General features: G+C 41.4%; 2 protein-coding genes across 4 annotated transcripts; both read left to right on the forward strand.

The window, feature by feature from the left end:
* Positions 1-2156: 2156 nt before the first annotated feature.
* Positions 2157-5863, forward strand: LOC130377058 (CD209 antigen-like protein B). Of its 2 annotated transcripts, none has more exons than XM_056584007.1 (7): positions 2157-2253; positions 2368-2443; positions 2567-2665; positions 2774-3532; positions 3924-4063; positions 4564-4664; positions 4934-5863. In XM_056584007.1, exons 2-7 carry the CDS (start codon positions 2377-2379, stop codon positions 5097-5099), a joined length of 1332 nt encoding a protein of 443 aa, XP_056439982.1. In that variant the 5' UTR covers positions 2157-2253; positions 2368-2376; the 3' UTR covers positions 5100-5863. The 2 variants fall into 2 exon arrangements, with proteins under 2 accessions (XP_056439982.1, XP_056439983.1); XM_056584008.1 differs by having other exon boundaries at positions 2174-2253; positions 2350-2443.
* Positions 5864-17592: 11729 nt separating this feature from the next.
* LOC130377059 (C-type lectin domain family 4 member G-like) lies at positions 17593-20610 on the forward strand. 2 transcript variants are annotated; one of them, XM_056584010.1, is made up of 7 exons: positions 17593-17689; positions 17786-17879; positions 18003-18101; positions 18210-18758; positions 19156-19295; positions 19690-19796; positions 20037-20610. In XM_056584010.1, exons 2-7 carry the CDS (start codon positions 17813-17815, stop codon positions 20173-20175), a joined length of 1101 nt encoding a protein of 366 aa, XP_056439985.1. In that variant the 5' UTR covers positions 17593-17689; positions 17786-17812; the 3' UTR covers positions 20176-20610. The 2 variants fall into 2 exon arrangements, with proteins under 2 accessions (XP_056439985.1, XP_056439984.1); XM_056584009.1 differs by having other exon boundaries at positions 17804-17879.
* The last annotated feature ends 458 nt before the right edge of the window (positions 20611-21068 follow it).

A 21068-nucleotide genomic window follows, 5' to 3' on the forward strand; every position in this document is an offset into this window, starting at 1 on the left:
ACAACCTCAGCTACCCAACACTGATCAAAAAGATTATTGCTTCTCTCAATCAAAGCACAAAACAGGACAACTGATGTCCATAGCCTTAACCCATACATGTTGTGTAATTAACAAGGACACGTTGGTGTAGTTGTGTGGAGTAGTGTCACAGATTTCACTGTAAAATCGCCGTTAATGTGCAGCCATCGGGTCTCCCGTTAGCCAATGGGATGAATGCTCATACCTTTATACATTGCCGTGGAGGGATTAGGCCTACATTGTAACGAGTTGAAAACCCCATGCGTCAGAAGCTGAAGCCAAAGTCACTGACCGTTTGTCAAAGATCGACACGCTCGGAGTGAGAATGTGTTTACTTCACACTTTGGCGTGATACCAGGTTGGATGTAAACCATGGAATCGGGAGCGCGCTCTGCTGTGTGAATAACCCTATTTCTTTCATATCGGCGCATATCGGCAAACATATACACCAATAGGGAAAAATCTGTGATTTTATAAATAGGCCAACAGATATATCGGTCGGGCTCTATTATTTATTTATTCGTCATCCCCGATGAGGAATGAGGAAATGAGAAAATTCTTAACATTATCCAAGTCTCCTATCACCAGTGGCGACTGGTCATTAGGGGTGTGATGACGCGGCTATTGGCTCGTCCTCACGCGTCCGTATTGAGGCCGCACCGGGACATTTATCTTGCATGCAAGATAAATCAAGAGTAATCAAGTGTCTGCACAATGTTTGGGGTTTGATGAATCATGCGATTGTGGGGCGGGGTTCGCTTATTGAGTGGTAAAAAAAAGACAACTGCTCACCGCCGTTGTCAGCTGTGCGTTCCATGCGGCTTCTAGGAAGCGCGCGCCCGGCTGGGGACGGCTGTATGGTGAGGGGGGGTGCGCGAGTGACGCCGTTGCGTCTCCGCAAAATCATTTATCTTTATTCGAACATGTACTTTGTCAGTAGTGGCGTGTGTCCATGCAAGAATAATAACTGAGGTCTGATGTAGTTTAATTTATTATAGGTACGTTTGTTTTGACCAGTTTGATGCGTATTTAGTTGATTGTGTCGCGTATTTTGAAGAAAGTAGTCCAATCCTTGGTCGCTTTAACTCGCTTTATTTGTTAAAGTAGGCCTATTTCGGTATGGTAACTATGAAGCAAAAGGGAGGGAATTGTATCTAACTCGTGTGAGAGAAATACCGTGAGCTACTTCGAGCCCCGGGCTTAGGCCCGAGTCTCTCCGCGGGTCTGCCTATCAGCTCTGCCCTCCAATCTCATCGTGGCCATGTGAAGTGGGCGTGGCCGGTGTGACGTAATGGCTCCGCCCTCCTCACCTGTCTAAAGGTGCTGCCATCTGTGGCTGGAGTAGTTATTGCAGCTTATGTGTTCGATCCTGCTTCCTAGTGGCTATGTGGGGGCAGCTTATGTGCTTAAAATACGTAAAAAATTATATGTAAACACCCCCCGCGATATTTCATGGATTGGTATGTCCCAATCTCGGGTGATCTGATGAACAGATATAAGGGAGGCGTGTCAGGGGGGGAAATAGAAGGCGGATTCTATGCCATGTGCTGTCTGTATATTTTCAGTTGTGTGAGGAAAAAATTGATTAAAATGGATTAAGTAATTTTTGCTTCACTGCTGCCTTTTTGTGCTGAACCTAAGTGGGGCTCGGCCTCACCTACTCTCACAAGAAAATAAATAAATAAATGAAAATGAAAAAAAATATATAAAAAATATAATATATATATTTTTTATATATATATATATATATATATATATATATATATATATAAAAGATATTTCCCCAGAAAGTACTGTAAAATAATAAGTTTGGCGCTTTTATTTCATTTTTTGTCGACCCTGGCTTGCTTCTTAAGACTGAGTTCGTCTAGAGGGGCAAGAGGGGCTCTAGCCCCACCAGCCCAATGTAATGTGTATTGGACTTAAAACATTGAAATTCGCATACTCAGAGCGTTTCTCTGTCGAAATGGACGGAGATTATTTGACTTCTGGTGGGGCTAGCCTTGGACATATATGGTTCGTTCCACTACAGCGTCATTTCGTTTTTCACAGTTCATTGGCTGTAGGGTGACCTCACACCTCATCTAAGGAGCAGGATTAACTTGCTAAAGCCTATCACTTCCCTTTCTAGAAGGATTTGTAATTGCTATCATTTCTTCTGTGCTCACTTCTATCCAGGTCTTAGTGGATGGATCACTGCTGTTCAGTATATTGAACTCTTTGGAATTAATACAGGTAAGTTAATCCTTTTTTGTATTACATTTATGAAACCCCTTTTCAAAAGCAGGTTGAATTATTGAATGTGGTTAATCATTGCAAATCATTTCACAGAAGATCTCTTTTTTCCAGAGCTTTACAATGATGGGCTTTGAATTGGATGACAGCTTAAAGACATATAATCCAGGCAAAGAAAGTCACCGGACTGGTAAAAAAAGAGCTTGCATCCATTTAATATTATGACTAATAAATCCATAACTACTGTGATATCTTCTGTATGTCGATTTGACCCATAAGTTGAAGACTAAACGTTCCATTCTTTATTTTGTAGTCCTGTGGTTAAAAGAGAGACCCTTCAGAGCGGCTGCAGTCTGTCTTGGCGTGTTATGTGTTGTACTTCTGACTGGGATCATCATCGTAGCCGGCCAACGTGAGTAGAAAGTTATCTTTACTACGAGGCTATGATGTCGCCTTTATGAAGCAAAGAAAAAGACTGGATGATATGGTTTGCATATATGACTAATGTCCTCTGTGGCAGATAACCATGCGGCAGTGGAACAACCTACCCCTAGCTGTAACCTGATTGGAGAGCAAGTCCAGCTAGGGACCAGATGCAACCTGACTGATTTGAGACGTGAACAGACAAGGAATAAAAATGTGACTAAGGAGAGAGACCAGCTAAGGATTACTTGCACCAACCTGATCCAAGAGCAAGGCCAGCTTCAAACGAGATACATGAACCTGACTGAGGAGAGAGACAAGTTAAAGACAAGTATCATGCAACTGATTCAAGAAAGAGACCAGTTACAGACAAGCACCAACAACCTAACTCAAGAAAGAGACCATCTACTGACAATTAACAAATGCCTTACTAAGGAAGGGTTCCAGTTAAAGACCAGTAACAATAACCTGACTCAAGAGAGAGACCTCCTCGGAACCAGTAACAAATACCTGAATAAGGAAATGAACCAGTTACAGACCATTAACAATAACCTGACTCAAGAGAGAGACCTCCTACAGACCAGTAACAATAACCTGTCTGAGGAAATGTACCAGTTGCAGACCATTAACAATAACCTGACTCAAGAGAGAGACCTCCTACAAACCAGTAACAAAAACCTGACTGAGGCAATGTACCAGTTGCAGACCATAAACAATAACCTGACTCAAGAGAGAGACCTCCTACAAACCAGTAAAAAAAACCTGACTGAGGCAATGTACCAGTTGCAGACCATTAACAACAACGTGACCCTGGAGAGAGACCAGCTGAAAGAGCTCCAAAGCTTGAGTGACGGGGGTAAGGAAGGAAGTTATATTAAGAACAACTAATTGGTAACTAATTTATGTAGTATGCTGTCCATATTTTGTTTACTACTTTTTATTCTTACTATACAGTTAGTATTTCCTTAAAAGTTAACCACATTTAACAGAAAGCAAATCAAAAAAAAAGAAAAAGCAAATCTAACTCATGTTTTGTTTAATAATAGTATGAATGTGGTCTGCTAGCCAAAAGACAACACAACACCCAAAATATAGGATTTAACTTAACCTGGAATTTAGAATTTAAACAATATTATAAAACGGAACACAAAAAATGACAAAGATAGCTAATATAAGTAACTGCTTGAGATTCCAAGTACTGTAATGCTACTCATGGATGTAATCAGAGGTTATTTGTTTATTATTAGGAGGTTGTTTGGCGGGATGGCAGCCTCATGGTGGCAGTTGCTACTTTCTCTCTGCTGAAAAGAAATCTTGGATGGCCAGCCGGCAGGACTGCCAGGATAAAGGTGCTGATCTGGTCGTCATCCACAGCGAGGAGGAACAGGTCAGGAGGGAAGGAAGGAGAGAGGAAGGAAGTTACTGTGTGTAAAGTTTTGCAATCTACAACCTCACGGCCAGATACTTACTAAATCCTACTCCTAAATCCTAAAGACTGCATATATATATATATATATAATCCAAATATTGTGTGACATGAAATTGAGTACAAATATATTATACATATAGAATAGAAAGCTTTATTGTCATTGTACAAAGTACATCGAAATGCAATGAGCAGCTCCTTAAAAGTGCACGCATGTTATCGAACATATAATATATAATAATATACAAAAGCAATATATAATAAAATAAATATATATTAAAAAAAAAAAAAAAAAGTTTAAATACACAGTAAAGACCACAAACAGACAACAAACATCAGTGCAGATCTGAGTTCAGTATTAAAAAGAGGATCTGAATCCATTTTGTAGGCCGATCAGCTGTGGACCCTGGGTGTTAAGCTTTGACTGTTGTCATTATAAAGAACCTCCTTCTTTCTTCCAGAATTTCATCAACAATTTCTGTTGTGCCGTCTGGATTGGTCTGACTGATAGGGGATCCGAATCAAAGTGGAAGTGGGTAGATGGATCAACCAGGAAACTGAGGTAACTGAGGTTTTTCCTGCATTAAGTACAATGAGAAATATATGTATATATATATATATATATATATATATATATATATATATATATATATATATATATATATATATATATATATATTCAACAGAGGTTTGTGTGCCCACTATAGGTAAGAAGTAAATTAACCTCTTGGCCCTTATAGTGTAGGAGTTATACAATTTTGGGGGAAAAATCTCGGCCAGATGCCTAGTGATGAAGGATATAATTAAGAATCTTTGCTTTTCTCCAAACAGTTTATGGAATCCTGGTGAACCCAACAATGCGGGAAATGAAGACTGTGCAGAGTTGATACCAGAGTCAAAAACCTGGAACGATATTTCTTGTACCTGGCAAAGACACTGGGCTTGCAAGTCTGTCAAAAGAAATTCACAACCAGAGATCAAAACTTCTATGAAATGAAGATTGCATTGGAGACAAATTCCATAGATATATGTTATAATATACAGAATTTATGTATCATTGAGTATAATTCATTTCCTATTCTTTACTTATGCCATTTGAAAAAATATCCCCAATGCATGAGAGTAGTGGTAAAAATTATTGACGAAGGATGCAAAGATAGAACATACAAGTTATATAATAAATTTCATCAAAAACAATGTCAGTTAATCATTTTAAAACGTAGAAAAATGGTGTTATAGACAGTATCTCCCACTGGTGTTATAGACAGAGTATATCTAACTGGTATTATAGACAGAGTATCTCCAAATGTTGTTATAAGTGTTTTTTATACTGCCAAATAGGCCCGTCTTATACCCGCCTATTGCCCGGGCATGGTTACTCGGGCCTACACATAATGGGGATTTCGTTTTCATGTAAATGCAATTAGACAGAATCGCGGTACCAGAGACCGAAGCGTGACCCAAGGGATATACAACATTCAAATAAATAAATTAAAGTCTTTAAATTAAATTCTCAACACCAGGGATTATGGAAGAAAGTAACGGTTACATTTTATGGCAAACTATGCTTATTATTAGGCCTATCTATCATATTGATACATTAATAGTAGAAAGCATCTAAAACACCTCTGGATTCGTAGCAAAGGCTTGACACGGCGCCAGAGAGTCTGGGGTCAGCGCGTGCTGACCTCAACCTAGTGTTTAGATTAGCTGATGTTGACCACAAGTGGTCAACATCAGCTAATCTAATCACAGCCCTGGGATCCGTTCTCTAAATAAATCTAGTCATCCAGTCCTTTAAGCATGTATGCTTAAAGGACTGGATGACTGACCGGCCGTGTGCGGACCTATCGTATGGGAAACAGCTTTGTTTGTGAGCATAAAAAGAGGCCGTGGTCTTTTGACCGGCAGTGCTTTGCAAACTACTCGGCTTTGTTGTTGCTTGATCAGCGACCACTTCAGATCAACTGTGGCTCTCATCCTGATCAATAGGCCTTGTGCCTGATCACATGGGCGCAGGGCCTGACTGGGACTTTCGATTTGGATGGGAAGTTAAATCTCACACACAAGGGCACACACACGCACACAGGCACACACACCCACACACCCACACACCCAAACTCCCACCCTATTGGGTAGAGAGATATTGCTGACGCACACACTTTATATATCCGATGGTGCGATTACTAAATGATTGCCTTATGATGAGGATACTACTACAGGTCAAGTCACATTTTGCTTATGTAGACATTTCATACACATAGGCAACACAATGCGCTTTAAATCACAAAAGTACACAAGTTATAAGAAAGACAATTCATTTATGGTAGTACAGAATGGGTACTTGCAGTATAACATTTAATTATTGACTCCTTACCTTTTTGTCACATATTTAAAGGAATTGGATTTTAGAAGTTTGTGTGTATTCACTGACATTTCAAGTTATTTCTTAAATTAAGGGAAGCTCTGACTTTGAAATGAAACCAAACATTTAAAGGGCTTGATTTTGTAAAATCACAAGCTTATCTGATCTTTATCTTCCATTTATCTGAGCTGATAAGAACTATTTTAACTAGAGAGACGGTGAAATCCGTAAGCTGCTGACCATCATGCGAGAGAAAGGGATGCAGTCACAATTAAGGAAGACGGGGAAAGATGATGCGATCTACGAGAAAGCAGCAGAGGGACATTCCTTACGAGGTTTTCGTCGGGACAAAAAACATCTGGTCAGAAAAATTAAGAATATGTTGGTGTTTTTGCACCCCAATTGGTGTTTTAGACAGATGATCTCCAATTAGTGTTAAAGACAGTATCACAGGCGTGGCTCACTGGCTATGACCGTCCCAACCACGGCCACACCACGGTCACGGCCACATCACGGCCACCTCACGGCCACGGTCACAGCCACGTCCTGTTGACAGCTCCATCCCAGACCCAGCCACGGCCACCTCACGGCCACGGTCACAGCCAACCTACTGCCACGGTCACAGCCACGTCACCTTCTCAGCCACGGTCACAGCCACGATCATGGCCACACCACGGTCCAGCCACGGCCACAGACAGTGCCCGGGAACGTGACCCAAGGGATATGCAACATTAAAATAAATAAATTAGTTTTCTATTTAAATTCTCAACCCCAGGGATTATGGTAGATGGTTCCAGTTAGCCAAAACCACTTCAGATCAACTGTGGCTCTCATCCCGATCAATTGGCCCTGTGCCTGATCCAATGGGCACAGGGCCTGACTGGGACTTTAAATTAAGATGGGAAGTGAAACCTCACACACAAGGGCACTCACACGCACAAGCAAACACTGGAAAACACACCCACACACCCATCTCCCACGCTATAGTTAGAGAGAGATTGCTGACTTACACACTATATTATATATATAAGTAATTAGAAAGACTGTTTTTTTATGGTAGTACAGAATGAGTACTTTCAGTTTAAAATTTAATGATTAACATTTGTGTATTCACTGACTTTTCTAGTTATTTTTTTAAATAAAGGGAAGATCTGACTGAAATGAAAGCCAAACATTTATAGGGGCTTGATTTTGTAAAACCACACAGCTTATTTGATCTTTATCTTCCATTTATCTGAGCTGATGAGAACTATTTTGAAGGGGAGTTTAGAGGTGGTATCTAAACTAATCTTGACTGGTTTTAGAAATTAGAGAATAGGAGGAATGTGGTTGAATTTTAGTTATATTTAGGACTAGTAGCATCGTCTCGGCCTTGGATAACTTCGAGAGAGCTGTTGAAGATGACAGAAAGATGCAATGTCAATATGGTGCTGACTGCAGGAAAGGATTATGTTTCAGTTACCGTAGTCCCAGAAACATTTTCTCATATACATATTTACTCATATATCTCTATGATGGTAGTTTACCTCTCTGAATGATCAACACCAGTGGCGGACTCAGACTGTTTGAAGGGCAGGGGCGAAAAAATAAAAAGGGCACATTCTGGACAACATGGGGCCCCACCAGCGGACACAGTGGCTTTTCTTTTCGGAAACATTTAAGGAAGTTTTCCTTCATGTTGAGCTGATAGCTGACCACTATCGTCTCTCTTGCACGAAATGACCTACACTTGAATGATCTTGAACGCTCAAAAAAATGTATATACATTTTAAACGGATTATGCAAACTGAAAATATTAAGTTTTTCTAACTTGGCATCTAATTGCACTTTTCCACTATGGGTTCTGGCAGACTCTTTATCCGCTTTTTGCTTCGTTATCCAGTGGAGATTTAAGTATCACTCGATGTAGCTGTTTGTCATGGCGACGCCACATGAAAGCAACGCCCGCGTTCCCCGTTCGTCAGATACCAAAGAGAGGAACGTCTGCACCTCAATAGCTAACCACAACATGTTTTTTTCGGTTTGCCATATTCTTGCTCCAGAGGGCACATCATCATCATCAGGGGCAACCTAGGGCACTCATTAATTTTCGTTCACGTGTAAAGGGCAGCCAATAAGGCACTTTCAGAAGGGAGCAGAAGGGCACTAGAAGGGCAATGGAAGGGCACTGGAAGGGCACTAGAAGGACCAGACGGGCAGTAGGGCACTATCAGGGTACTAGAAGAGCACCAGATGGGCAGAAGGGCACTTGAACGACCAGACGGGCAGAAGGGGACTTTCAGGGCACTAATGGACCAGACGGGCAGAAGGGGACTATCAGGGCACTAGAAGGGCACCAGACGGGCAGAAGGGCATATCATGGTACAAAAGGGGGCACTAAAAGGGCACCAGACGGGCAGAAGGGGACTATAAGGGCACTCATTAAGGCACGTCATTGAATTTTCTTGTTCTAGAGGGCACATCATCATAATGTTTTGCACGTGAAATGGGCAGCCAATAAGGCATTTCCTCTAGTTTTCGACACTCTTGAAGGGCACTTTATCGCGCTTTATCAACCATTGAGCCACGAGGGGGGGGCGGTCGCCCATATACGGACATATAACAGATAGGATATTTATAGGTATGATTGTAATTTACCACGATAGATGCAAAAAGAGGACTCTTTGTCACAGGCTACAGTTGTCACAAATCGACCCTGGTGTGATTAAACTATATGTTGCTTTTCCCAAAACGGAAATACCTACTGGCGCCAAAATACAGACCAGTACAGAACACTTTACACAATACAGACCAGCATAGGACACCTTACACAATACAGAACAGCACAGGACACCTTACACAATACAGAACAGCACAGAACACCTTACACAATACAGAACAGCACGGGACACCTTACACAATACAGAACAGCAAGGGACACCTTACACAATACAGAACAGCACAGGACACCTTACACAATACAGAACAGCACAGGACACCTCACACAATACAGAACAGCACAGGACACCTCACACAATACAGAACAGCACAGGACACCTTACACAATACAGGCCATGACAGGCAACCTTACACAAAATAGGCCAGTACAGGACACCATACACAATACAGGACACCATACAAAATACAGTCCAGGCCACCTTACACAATAAAGGCCCTCAAACCCCGGCCGATCTCCAGAATGTGTATGGAAGCAAAAGTTTTTGAAAAGCCTTCTGGAAATCAATAAAGCAATTTCTATATTCAAATTTGGATAAAAATTGGCATTTTATCCAAATACCAATATGGTGTTAAGAAACAACATAGCACTGTCACTGCTGCCTTTAAAGACAAAAATGACATAATAAAGGCATTAGACTGCAAAAAAATATGCAGCACTTTTTATTGATTGGTCGAAAGCAGTCAAAACGGTTTATCACTGTATCTTGGTCCATATGGTCCACCACATTGGAGAAAGCAGCCTCTTGGTTAGCCCACTATTTGTCAGATGGCAGGCACCACCTCCTCTATTTTGACGATATCAAAGGGGGTGCCACAAGGTTGTGTTAGCACTTATATTGTTTTCCGTTCATGTCAAAGACCTTTGCGAAAATTATCAAATGCTATGTCCCCTTTTAATGCTGACTATACTATTATTTATTGTTGCTCGTCGTCTGTTGTACAGGCCCTTTGACCTTTTACTGTCTGCATTGGATGTTGTTCAGTTCCGTCTGCAACAATTGCAGATACAGAGAACTAAACTTGTGCTGTTTCCCGTTAGGGAGTTAAAAACAAATAAATGGAGTTAGCCTCAAGTCACAAGTACTTTCGGGCTTTCTCGTTAAGAACAGCACAGGTCAGGTGACCTTGGGTGTCTTGAAAGGCGCCTCTAAATTAAATGTATTATTATTAGTAAGTCCCACATTACAAATCTCTGAGGTCAGCTACGTATAGCTATGTTAGCTGGAGATCTTTGGAATACACTCGTACTTCGGCTGCTGCATAGTACAACTGGGCTTAGTAATAAGTCGGCAAAATGCTAACGTAAAATGCTATTGCCAGACCAAGCTTAATCGTGGATGCACGTTGGCCTGGGGAGGCTCCTGTAATTTTCTTCAGCACAAGAGGTGTGATCAATGGGCCTAGTACAAATGACTCTGTACGCAATTGGCTGCTTGCCGTCCCCTGTTGTCGTTGTACGTATTAAACCAGCCAATAGCGCGCCAGGGGGAAAAGAAAGCTTGGTGATTGGCTCCTGCAAAAGCGTATCGGAAGCAAAAAGAAAAGTATTGCTCCTCAGTCCTCTCCTACTTCAGATCATCCGTGGCTCCGATCCTGATCAATATGCAGGCCAGGGCTGGATATCACCAGCTTCCAGGACCTGACTGCAGAGTTTTGATTTTGGTTGGAAGTGAATCACACACACACACACACACACACACACACACACACACACACACACACACACACACACACACACACACACACACACACACACACACACACACACACACACACACAGACACAGACCGGGTCGCGAGAGACTGCTGACTTAAACACTTTAGATTTCCGATGGTGCAATAGCTATTGTTAAAAATTGAATGATTGCCTAATAATGAGCAAACTGCCACAAGTCAAGTTGCCTTATATTTAGCAAGAACATTAAATAGACAAAGGCAACTCAATATGCTTTAAATTACTAATTTATTACAACTAAATAAATTAGAACAAATTATAAGTATTAATTAAAAAACGGTAGTAAAAATTTAGTTTATGAGCTTCATTCGGAATCGACTAATATAATTGCTGAATTGTAATTGGAGGGTGATCTTCTATGGGTCCGGTACACTTGTGAAGGAGCTAAAGAAATGGGGTTGTGTTTATATGAAAGAGGGCCTACTGGCAGTGTAGTTACTCAAAAAAGTAAGTAGTGACTAGTTACTTCTGTAAACTGTGAGGAGATCACTTTACTATTGACTGCATTTGATACATGGACAAAGATTATAGCCCTTCAATCACTTCGCCTGTCCACATAGTTTTTATTGTATGAATGCATACAAAATGGCATGTAAAACCATATGAAAGAACAATAACTGTGTGCACAAAGAAATATGCTTCACTGTAAAATCCACAAAGAACCAGATAAAGGAGGCTAGGATGTGGTCAATCAGTATTAACACACCAGTTTTAAAACTGTGATGCAAACAAGCATATAAGCTGCAATTTCTGCACATAGCCACAAGGGACCAGGGACAAGCATATTAGCTGTATTAACCGCACCATCAAACTTAGGAGAAAGTAGGGGACGGGCGCTAAACACCATAGCCAATCAGAGCACGTTATACGTCATAGGGACCCCACCTGCAAGGTATGTAAGGTGAGAACAGGAGAACAGAGCGCAGGCAGGCACTCTAGGTAGCTCATCTATTAGATGACCAGCTAAGCGTATCTCCACGCGTCCATATACAATTCCCCTCCTTTTGCTTCATAGATATCATTCCGAAACTTAACAAAATGTGAGTTAAAAGCGATCCTGATTCTATGACCTTTTCTAAAAAGCACGACAATTTGGTGACCCCGACATGATTTGGAGGAAAAGCCGGCCAACGGCATACCCAGACGAGCGAAGAGCGTGAGGCTCACTAGGACTTTCAAGGGCCCATAGAACCAGGTGAGCAGAATCTATTGTCTTAAAGACTGAATCTGCATAGGACTTAGGCATAGACAATTTAAGTGGAAGTGGTAGTCGACCAGCAAGCCTGTCGTCTACGCTACGCGTGTTCCCGGTCCTGGTGTATGAAAAGTGTGATCAACGTGAAGTTGAACAATCGCAGAGAACTCTGGAGGAGATTGAATTAAAATAATAATTATTTTGTCGCCATTGTAAGACGAATATAGAGGAGGCAAAGGGCCAGAATTGTATACATATATTATTTTTAATTTAGTTAAGAGGTTTAGTTAGTTTTGAGGTCGGCCTAATATGGTTTGAACCTGGTGTCAGTGTTTGCTCCGAAGATGGTGATATTTAGGGGGAAGGGGAGGGACAGAGAGACAGAGAGGCCAATATTTGAGCTTATTCTACATCAAACAATACTAGCGAGCAACACAGAAAGACACAGATAGAGACTGTGTTCTCCTGTGGCCCTATGCCATAAAATACCACATATCAGAGGAGCCAACCCCCCCTGCTGGCCAAGAAGAGGAAATGCCACCAGTTCTACCTCAGCGGCTCTCCCTGCTGGCCGAGTAGAGGAACTGCCACCAGTTCTACCTCAGCGGCTCTCCCTGCTGGCCGAGTAGAGGAACTGCCACCAGTTCTACCTAAACGACTCCCCCAGCTGGACAAGAAGAGAACTACTATAAGTCCCAACTAAGCCACCCCCTGCAGGTCAAGAAGCAAACTACTATTTCTATTATTAGAAGGTTACTCCCCTACTCAGAGTAGTGGAATATACGAGGGGGTACTGAATATGGAAATTGTCTTTACTATAATTGATTACAATTACATTTGTGTCAACCAATTACTAACTTGTGATAGATGTTCAGATATTCCCATTATGGCTAATTTGTTTTTTTTTAGGTTCAGTTTTTGCTTTGTTTTTTGAAACTCAATGTACCCTTATTACCCAAACGTTTGACCATGATTGTTATAAGTTCGGATGACTCTTTATTCTACCCAGTTTAGAAAGAAGTTTAGAAAATTCCAACCACAAACATGGTGCCAGAAGTGGGATCGCGGCTCTCCTCGAGGACCTCCGAGCCACACGTCGACTGACTGATCATACCTGCGGGTTACGGGGAGGTGACGGTGGGGCTCGTGGGGGTCTCCAGGAGAGTGGGCCATCACGGATTCACACGCTGAGAATTCAAGTCAGTCATGATTAGAGAATGGAAATAATGTATCGAGTTGATGTTGACCAGAGAAAAACTAGATAAATATAAAAATTATAATGTTTTTGGAAATAGTAAGAACCGGTCAGGGACTCGTGTAGCTTTAAATATGTTAAGATGGTTAAGATGAAACTGGGTTTTACTTTAATAGAATAAGTCATATGCACGTTTGATGTGGTATGCACAGGTAGCGGATAAGGACAACATTGAGGGACATGTTATGTGCCTCGATGTATGTGCCTGGGACCCCCGCACCGAAACTTGGCCCTGTCGGACCCCGAGGGCAGGAAGGGGGGGCCTGCCCTCGGGGTCAAGTTTCGCGCGGGGATCCCAGTTAGGCCCTAGAATTCCTGCCCTCGGGGTCCGACGGGGCCAAGTTTCGGTGCGGGGGTCCCAGTTTGGCCCTAGAATAAGGTATTCAAATTTCAGGGCGGTAGGACCTTCCTATCTCAAAAACTGTTTTTCTACCTCACTCACTGAACCACAAGGTCTTGCAGGCAACACTTCTGAGGGGCTTTATCCAAATAACAGTGCCTTTGGGTAAAAAAATAATTCTCTAAGGGAACTCCAAATCTTGGATATGTCGTTCTCGGGACCCCGGGAAATGTGTGTAAACATTTGAGCTATCTCGAAAAGGCTGGAAAAGGGGCGTGACCTCCAACAGTAGAGTTAATGCACATAAGACAAAGGTTAGTTTCTAGTCCCCCTTTTTTGTGGGATGTAGGTATACATTTGTGGCTTAAGGTGTGCTATCACAGCTGGCCTGCGGCCACGTTTTTGAAGTCTGGGATCAAAAGGTCAAAAGGAGCCGGCACCACGCCGCTTATGGGATAACAAAAAGTTAATGTGTATTTCTCTCATAACTTTTTGTCATTATTAAAGAGAGGCCTGATTCTCAGATATGCGTGTTGGATGGCTAGGGTGTAGTTCTGGGAAGAACTTCAGGCCAAAATCTTGCAAGCGAGCCGCTGGGTGAGGTGCAACGAGATGGAGCACTTGCTGGGTAATTTCCTTTAGGGCTGGAGCCACAGGTAGAAGCGTATGCGTCCTTTGAGGCCCCCTTTGATATATAAGAGACCCCAAGGTATAGCTTACTCAGTCACCTTTGCATCACTTCCTTTAGGGCTTCGGCCTCCTAATTGATAATTGTAGTATAATTGAATGCCCTCTTTCATATATATGATACTACCACCACTGGGACACTGGGGGGGGGGGGGGGGGTGCTTGTGGACAGTAGGAAGCAAACTCAGGAGGAGGAATGACCTCTCACACACTCAGTTGTTTTTAAATGTGCTATAGAAATAAAGTTGACTTGACTTGACATATTTAATTAATTGTTTCAAATAACCCTGCCTCGTTAAATCAGTGAGCTTGGTGTTTTGCTTTAAAAAAAAATAGGTGATAGACGAAGTCTAAACTGCAGAAAATAAAAACATCCAACGTGCCTTTTAAGGAAACCGTTGAATATCTGTCTATTTTTTAACCAGCGGACCCTAGTTTACGACAAAAACAACACAATTGACGGCAGCGCCGTTGCCGCGTGGTCGATAGCAACCACCATAGCAACCATGGCAGTCAAGTGACATGACGCAGCCCCATTGAAAATAATAGAATGCACCCTACACACTCAGGAGGAGGATGCATTGGTTTATATGTCATTATTTGGAGCACCGTTATTTTTATTTATTTATTTTCCGTTTTTGAGGAGGTGCTTCAAAAATGCAAAATTTTCTGCAATCATCCAAAATCCAATGGAAAAACCCGTTGGCTTATTGTCAATGGAACCCAGGGCGACGCTATCTTCCGGGTTGGCCAACATACGTCATCCCTCCGCCACTCTATACCGTAAAAACCCATGTTCAAGTTGAATGATAATGCATGAATTTATTCTTTATTCTGCCATAGTAACACGGTAATTAAATGGCATAAAATAAGCTGAGAACGAATTCGTATTTGCGATATGTTCAATAAAACGTAATCACGGACAGAATACGTTTTCAGACAAACGTAATTGAGAATGCCGAATAGTTCTTTGGAAACGTAATTTTGATGAGATAGGGTTGCTCTGTCAGTTGTCAAACAAAGCGGACGGACGTGGTCTCTATAGCAACAACCTCAGCTACCCAACACTGATCAAAAAGATTATTGCTTCTCTCAATCAAAGCACAAAACAGGACAACTGATGTCCATAGCCTTAACCCATACATGTTGTGTAATTAACAAGGACACGTTGGTGTAGTTGTGTGGAGTAGTGTCACAGATTTCACTGTAAAATCGCCGTTAATGTGCAGCCATCGGGTCTCCCGTTAGCCAATGGGATGAATGCTCATACCTTTATACATTGCCGTGGAGGGATTAGGCCTACATTGTAACGAGTTGAAAACCCCATGCGTCAGAAGCTGAAGCCAAAGTCACTGACCGTTTGTCAAAGATCGACACGCTCGGAGTGAGAATGTGTTTACTTCACGCTTTGGCGTGATACCAGGTTGGATGTAAACCATGGAATCGGGAGCGCGCTCTGCTGTGTGAATAACCCTATTTCTTTCATATCGGCGCATATCGGCAAACATATACACCAATAGGGAAAAATCTGTGATTTTATAAATAGGCCAACAGATATATCGGTCGGGCTCTATTATTTATTTATTCGTCATCCCCGATGAGGAATGAGGAAATGAGAAAATTCTTAACATTATCCAAGTCTCCTATCACCAGTGGCGACTGGTCATTAGGGGTGTGATGACGCGGCTATTGGCTCGTCCTCACGCGTCCGTATTGAGGCCGCACCGGGACATTTATCTTGCATGCAAGATAAATCAAGAGTAATCAAGTGTCTGCACAATGTTTGGGGTTTGATGAATCATGCGATTGTGGGGCGGGGTTCGCTTATTGAGTGGTAAAAAAAAGACAACTGCTCACCGCCGTTGTCAGCTGTGCGTTCCATGCGGCTTCTAGGAAGCGCGCGCCCGGCTGGGGACGGCTGTATGGTGAGGGGGGGTGCGCGAGTGACGCCGTTGCGTCTCCGCAAAATCATTTATCTTTATTCGAACATGTACTTTGTCAGTAGTGGCGTGTGTCCATGCAAGAATAATAACTGAGGTCTGATGTAGTTTAATTTATTATAGGTACGTTTGTTTTGACCAGTTTGATGCGTATTTAGTTGATTGTGTCGCGTATTTTGAAGAAAGTAGTCCAATCCTTGGTCGCTTTAACTCGCTTTATTTGTTAAAGTAGGCCTATTTCGGTATGGTAACTATGAAGCAAAAGGGAGGGAATTGTATCTAACTCGTGTGAGAGAAATACCGTGAGCTACTTCGAGCCCCGGGCTTAGGCCCGAGTCTCTCCGCGGGTCTGCCTATCAGCTCTGCCCTCCAATCTCATCGTGGCCATGTGAAGTGGGCGTGGCCGGTGTGACGTAATGGCTCCGCCCTCCTCACCTGTCTAAAGGTGCTGCCATCTGTGGCTGGAGTAGTTATTGCAGCTTATGTGTTCGATCCTGCTTCCTAGTGGCTATGTGGGGGCAGCTTATGTGCTTAAAATACGTAAAAAATTATATGTAAACACCCCCCGCGATATTTCATGGATTGGTATGTCCCAATCTCGGGTGATCTGATGAACAGATATAAGGGAGGCGTGTCAGGGGGGGAAATAGAAGGCGGATTCTATGCCATGTGCTGTCTGTATATTTTCAGTTGTGTGAGGAAAAAATTGATTAAAATGGATTAAGTAATTTTTGCTTCACTGCTGCCTTTTTGTGCTGAACCTAAGTGGGGCTCGGCCTCACCTACTCTCACAAGAAAATAAATAAATAAATGAAAATGAAAAAATATATATAAAAAATATAATATATATATTTTTATATATATATATATATATATATATATATATATAAAAGATATTTCCCCAGAAAGTACTGTAAAATAATAAGTTTGGCGCTTTTATTTCATTTTTTGTCGACCCTGGCTTGCTTCTTAAGACTGAGTTCGTCTAGAGGGGCAAGAGGGGCTCTAGCCCCACCAGCCCAATGTAATGTGTATTGGACTTAAAACATTGAAATTCGCATACTCAGAGCGTTTCTCTGTCGAAATGGACGGAGATTATTTGACTTCTGGTGGGGCTAGCCTTGGACATATATGGTTCGTTCCACTACAGCGTCATTTCGTTTTTCACAGTTCATTGGCTTTAGGGTGACCTCACACCTCATCTAAGGAGCAGGATTAACTTGCTAAAGCCTATCACTTCCCTTTCTAGAAGGATTTGTAATTGCTATCATTTCTTCTGTGCTCACTTCTATCCAGGTCTTAGTGGATGGATCACTGCTGTTCAGTATATTGAACTCTTTGGAATTAATACAGGTAAGTTAATCCTTTTTTGTATTACATTTATGAAACCCCTTTTCAAAAGCAGGTTGAATTATTGAATGTGGTTAATCATTGCAAATCATTTCACAGAAGATCTCTTTTTTCCAGAGCTTTACAATGATGGGCTTTGAATTGGATGACAGCTTAAAGACATATAATCCAGGCAAAGAAAGTCACCGGACTGGTAAAAAAAGAGCTTGCATCCATTTAATATTATGACTAATAAATCCATAACTACTGTGATATCTTCTGTATGTCGATTTGACCCATAAGTTGAAGACTAAACGTTCCATTCTTTATTTTGTAGTCCTGTGGTTAAAAGAGAGACCCTTCAGAGCGGCTGCAGTCTGTCTTGGCGTGTTATGTGTTGTACTTCTGACTGGGATCATCATCGTAGCCGGCCAACGTGAGTAGAAAGTTATCTTTACTACGAGGCTATGATGTCGCCTTTATGAAGCAAAGAAAAAGACTGGATGATATGGTTTGCATATATGACTAATGTCCTGTGTGGCAGATAACCATGCGGCAGTGGAACAACCTACCCCTAGCTGTAACCTGATTGGAGAGCAAGTCCAGCTAGGGACCATATGCAACCTGACTGATTTGAGACGTGAACAGACAAGGAATAAAAATGTGACTAAGGAGAAAGACCAGCTAAGGATTACTTGCACCAACCTGATCCAAGAGCAAGACTTCTTCGGAACCAGTAACAAATACCTGACTAAGGAAATGAACCAGTTACAGACCATTAACAATAACCTGACTCAAGAGAGAGACCTCCTACAAACCTCCAACAATAACCTGTCTGAGGAAATGTACCAGTTGCAGACCATTAACAATAACCTGACTCAAGAGAGAGACCTCCTACAGACCAGTAACAAATACCTGACTAAGGAAATGAACCAGTTACAGACCATTAACAATAACCTGACTCAAGAGAGAGACCTCCTACAAACCTCCAACAATAACCTGTCTGAGGAAATGTACCAGTTGCAGACCATTAACAACAACGTGACCCTGGAGAGAGACCAGCTGAAAGAGCTCCAAAGGTTGAGTGACGGGGGTAAGGAAGGAAGTTATATTAAGAACAACTAATTGGTAACTAATTTAAAAGTATGCTGTCCATATTTTGTCTGATACTTTTTATTCTCACTATACAGTTAGTATTTCCTTAAAAGTTAAGAACATTTAACGGAAAGCAAATAAAAAAAAAATAAAGATAAAATCGAACTCATGTTTTTTTTTAACAATAATATGAATGTGTTCTGCTAGCCAAAAGACAACACAGCACCCAAAATACAGGATTTAACTTTAACTTAACCTGGAATTTAGAATTTAAACAATATTATAAAACAGAACACAAAAAATGACAAAGATAGCTAATATAAGTAACTGCTTGAGATTCCAAGTACTGTAATGCTACTCATGGATGTAATTAGAGGTTATTTGTTTATTATTAGGAGGTTGTTTGGTGGGATGGCAGCCTCATGGTGGCAGTTGCTACTTTCTGTCTGCTGAAAAGAAATCTTGGATGGCCAGCCGGAAGGACTGCCAGGACAAAGAAGCTGATCTGGTCATCATCCACAGCGAGGAGGAACAGGTCAGGATGGAAGGAAGGAGAGAGGAAGGAAGTAACTGTGTGACAAGTTTTGCACTAAATAAATTCTGAAAACATGATTTTATTTAGCATACAGTCAGCATAGCTTCTGATACATCATAGGAAATGGGGAAGGGGATTCAGTTGGTTGCAATCTACAACCTCACAGCCAGATACTTACTAAATCCTACTCCTAAATTCTAAAGACCGCATATATATCTATAATCCAAATATTGTGTGACAGGAATTTGTGACAATTTATGACAATAAACAGAGTACAAATATATTATACATTTAACAAGAGGAACTGAACCCATTTTGTAGGCCGATCAGCTGTGGACCCTGGGTGTTAAGCTTTGACTGTTGTCTTTATAAAGAACCTCCTTCTTTCTTCCAGAATTTCATCAACATTTTCGGTTGGGTTAGGTCCGTCTGGATTGGTCTGCATGACATGGAATCCGAATCGGAGTGGAAGTGGGTAGATGGATCACCCATGAACCTGAGGTAACTGAGGTTTTTCCTGCATGAAGTACAATGAGCAATATACAGTATGTATATATATATGAATATATATATATATATATAGAGATATTCATCAGAGGTTTGCGTGCCCACTATAGGTAAGAAGTAAATTAACCTCTTGGCCCTTATAGTTTTGGAGTTGTTCAATTTTGGGGACAAAATCTCGGCCAGATGCCTAGTGATGAAGGATATAATTAAGAATCTTTGCTTTTCTCCAAACAGTTTATGGAATCCTGGTGAACCCAACAATGATTGGAATGAAGACTGCGCAGAGTTGATGCCAGAGTCAAAAACCTGGAATGATCTCCCTTGTTCCTTGGAAAGGCACTGGGTTTGCAAGCAGCAAATTCTGTTAAAATAAATTGACAACCAGAGATCAAAACCTCTATGAAATGAAGATTGCATTGGAGACAAATTCCATAGATATGTTATAATATGAGTATAATTCATTTCCTATTCTTTACTTTTGTTGTTAATTTCTACCACAGGATTAGATGGTTCCAGTTAGGCAAAACCACTTCAGATCAACTGTGGCTCTCATCCTGATCAATAGGCCCTGTGCCTGATCACATGGGCACAGGGCCTGCCTCGGATTTTCAATTTGGATGGGAAATTACTTAAATCTCACACACAAGGACACACACATGCACATAGGCACACACACCCACACACCCAAACTCCCACCCTATTGGGTAGAGAGATATTGCTCCCCACTTATGTAAATTGTTCAATGTATCTTGTTCTTGTGTTTTTTATGATTGTTGATTATGTTTTCTGTTTTTAAACTGCCCTGTAAGGTGACCTTGGGTGCTTTGAAAGGCGCCCTCAAATAAAATTAATTATTATTATTATTGCTGACTTACACACTTTATATATCCAATGGTGCAATTACTTAATGATTGCCTTATGATGAGGTCAAGTCACATTTTGCTTATGCAGACGTTTCATACACATAGGCAACACAATGTGCTTTAAAACAGATCACAGAAGTCATAAGAAAGCCAATTTTTTTTTTGGTAGTACAGAATGGGTAATGGGTAATTTCAGTATAACATTTAATTATTGCCACCTCACCTTTTTGTCACATATTAAACGGAAATTGGTTTTTAGAAGTTTGTGCATATTCACCGACATTTCAAGTTATTTCTTGAATAAAGGGAAGCTCTGACTTTGAAATGAAAGCCAAACAGTCACAATTAAGGAAGACGGGGAAAGATGATGCGATCTACGAGAAAGCAGCAGAGGGACATTCCT

Source organism: Gadus chalcogrammus, chromosome 23 (genome assembly GCF_026213295.1).
Source record: "Gadus chalcogrammus isolate NIFS_2021 chromosome 23, NIFS_Gcha_1.0, whole genome shotgun sequence".
NCBI lineage: Eukaryota > Metazoa > Chordata > Actinopteri > Gadiformes > Gadidae > Gadus > Gadus chalcogrammus.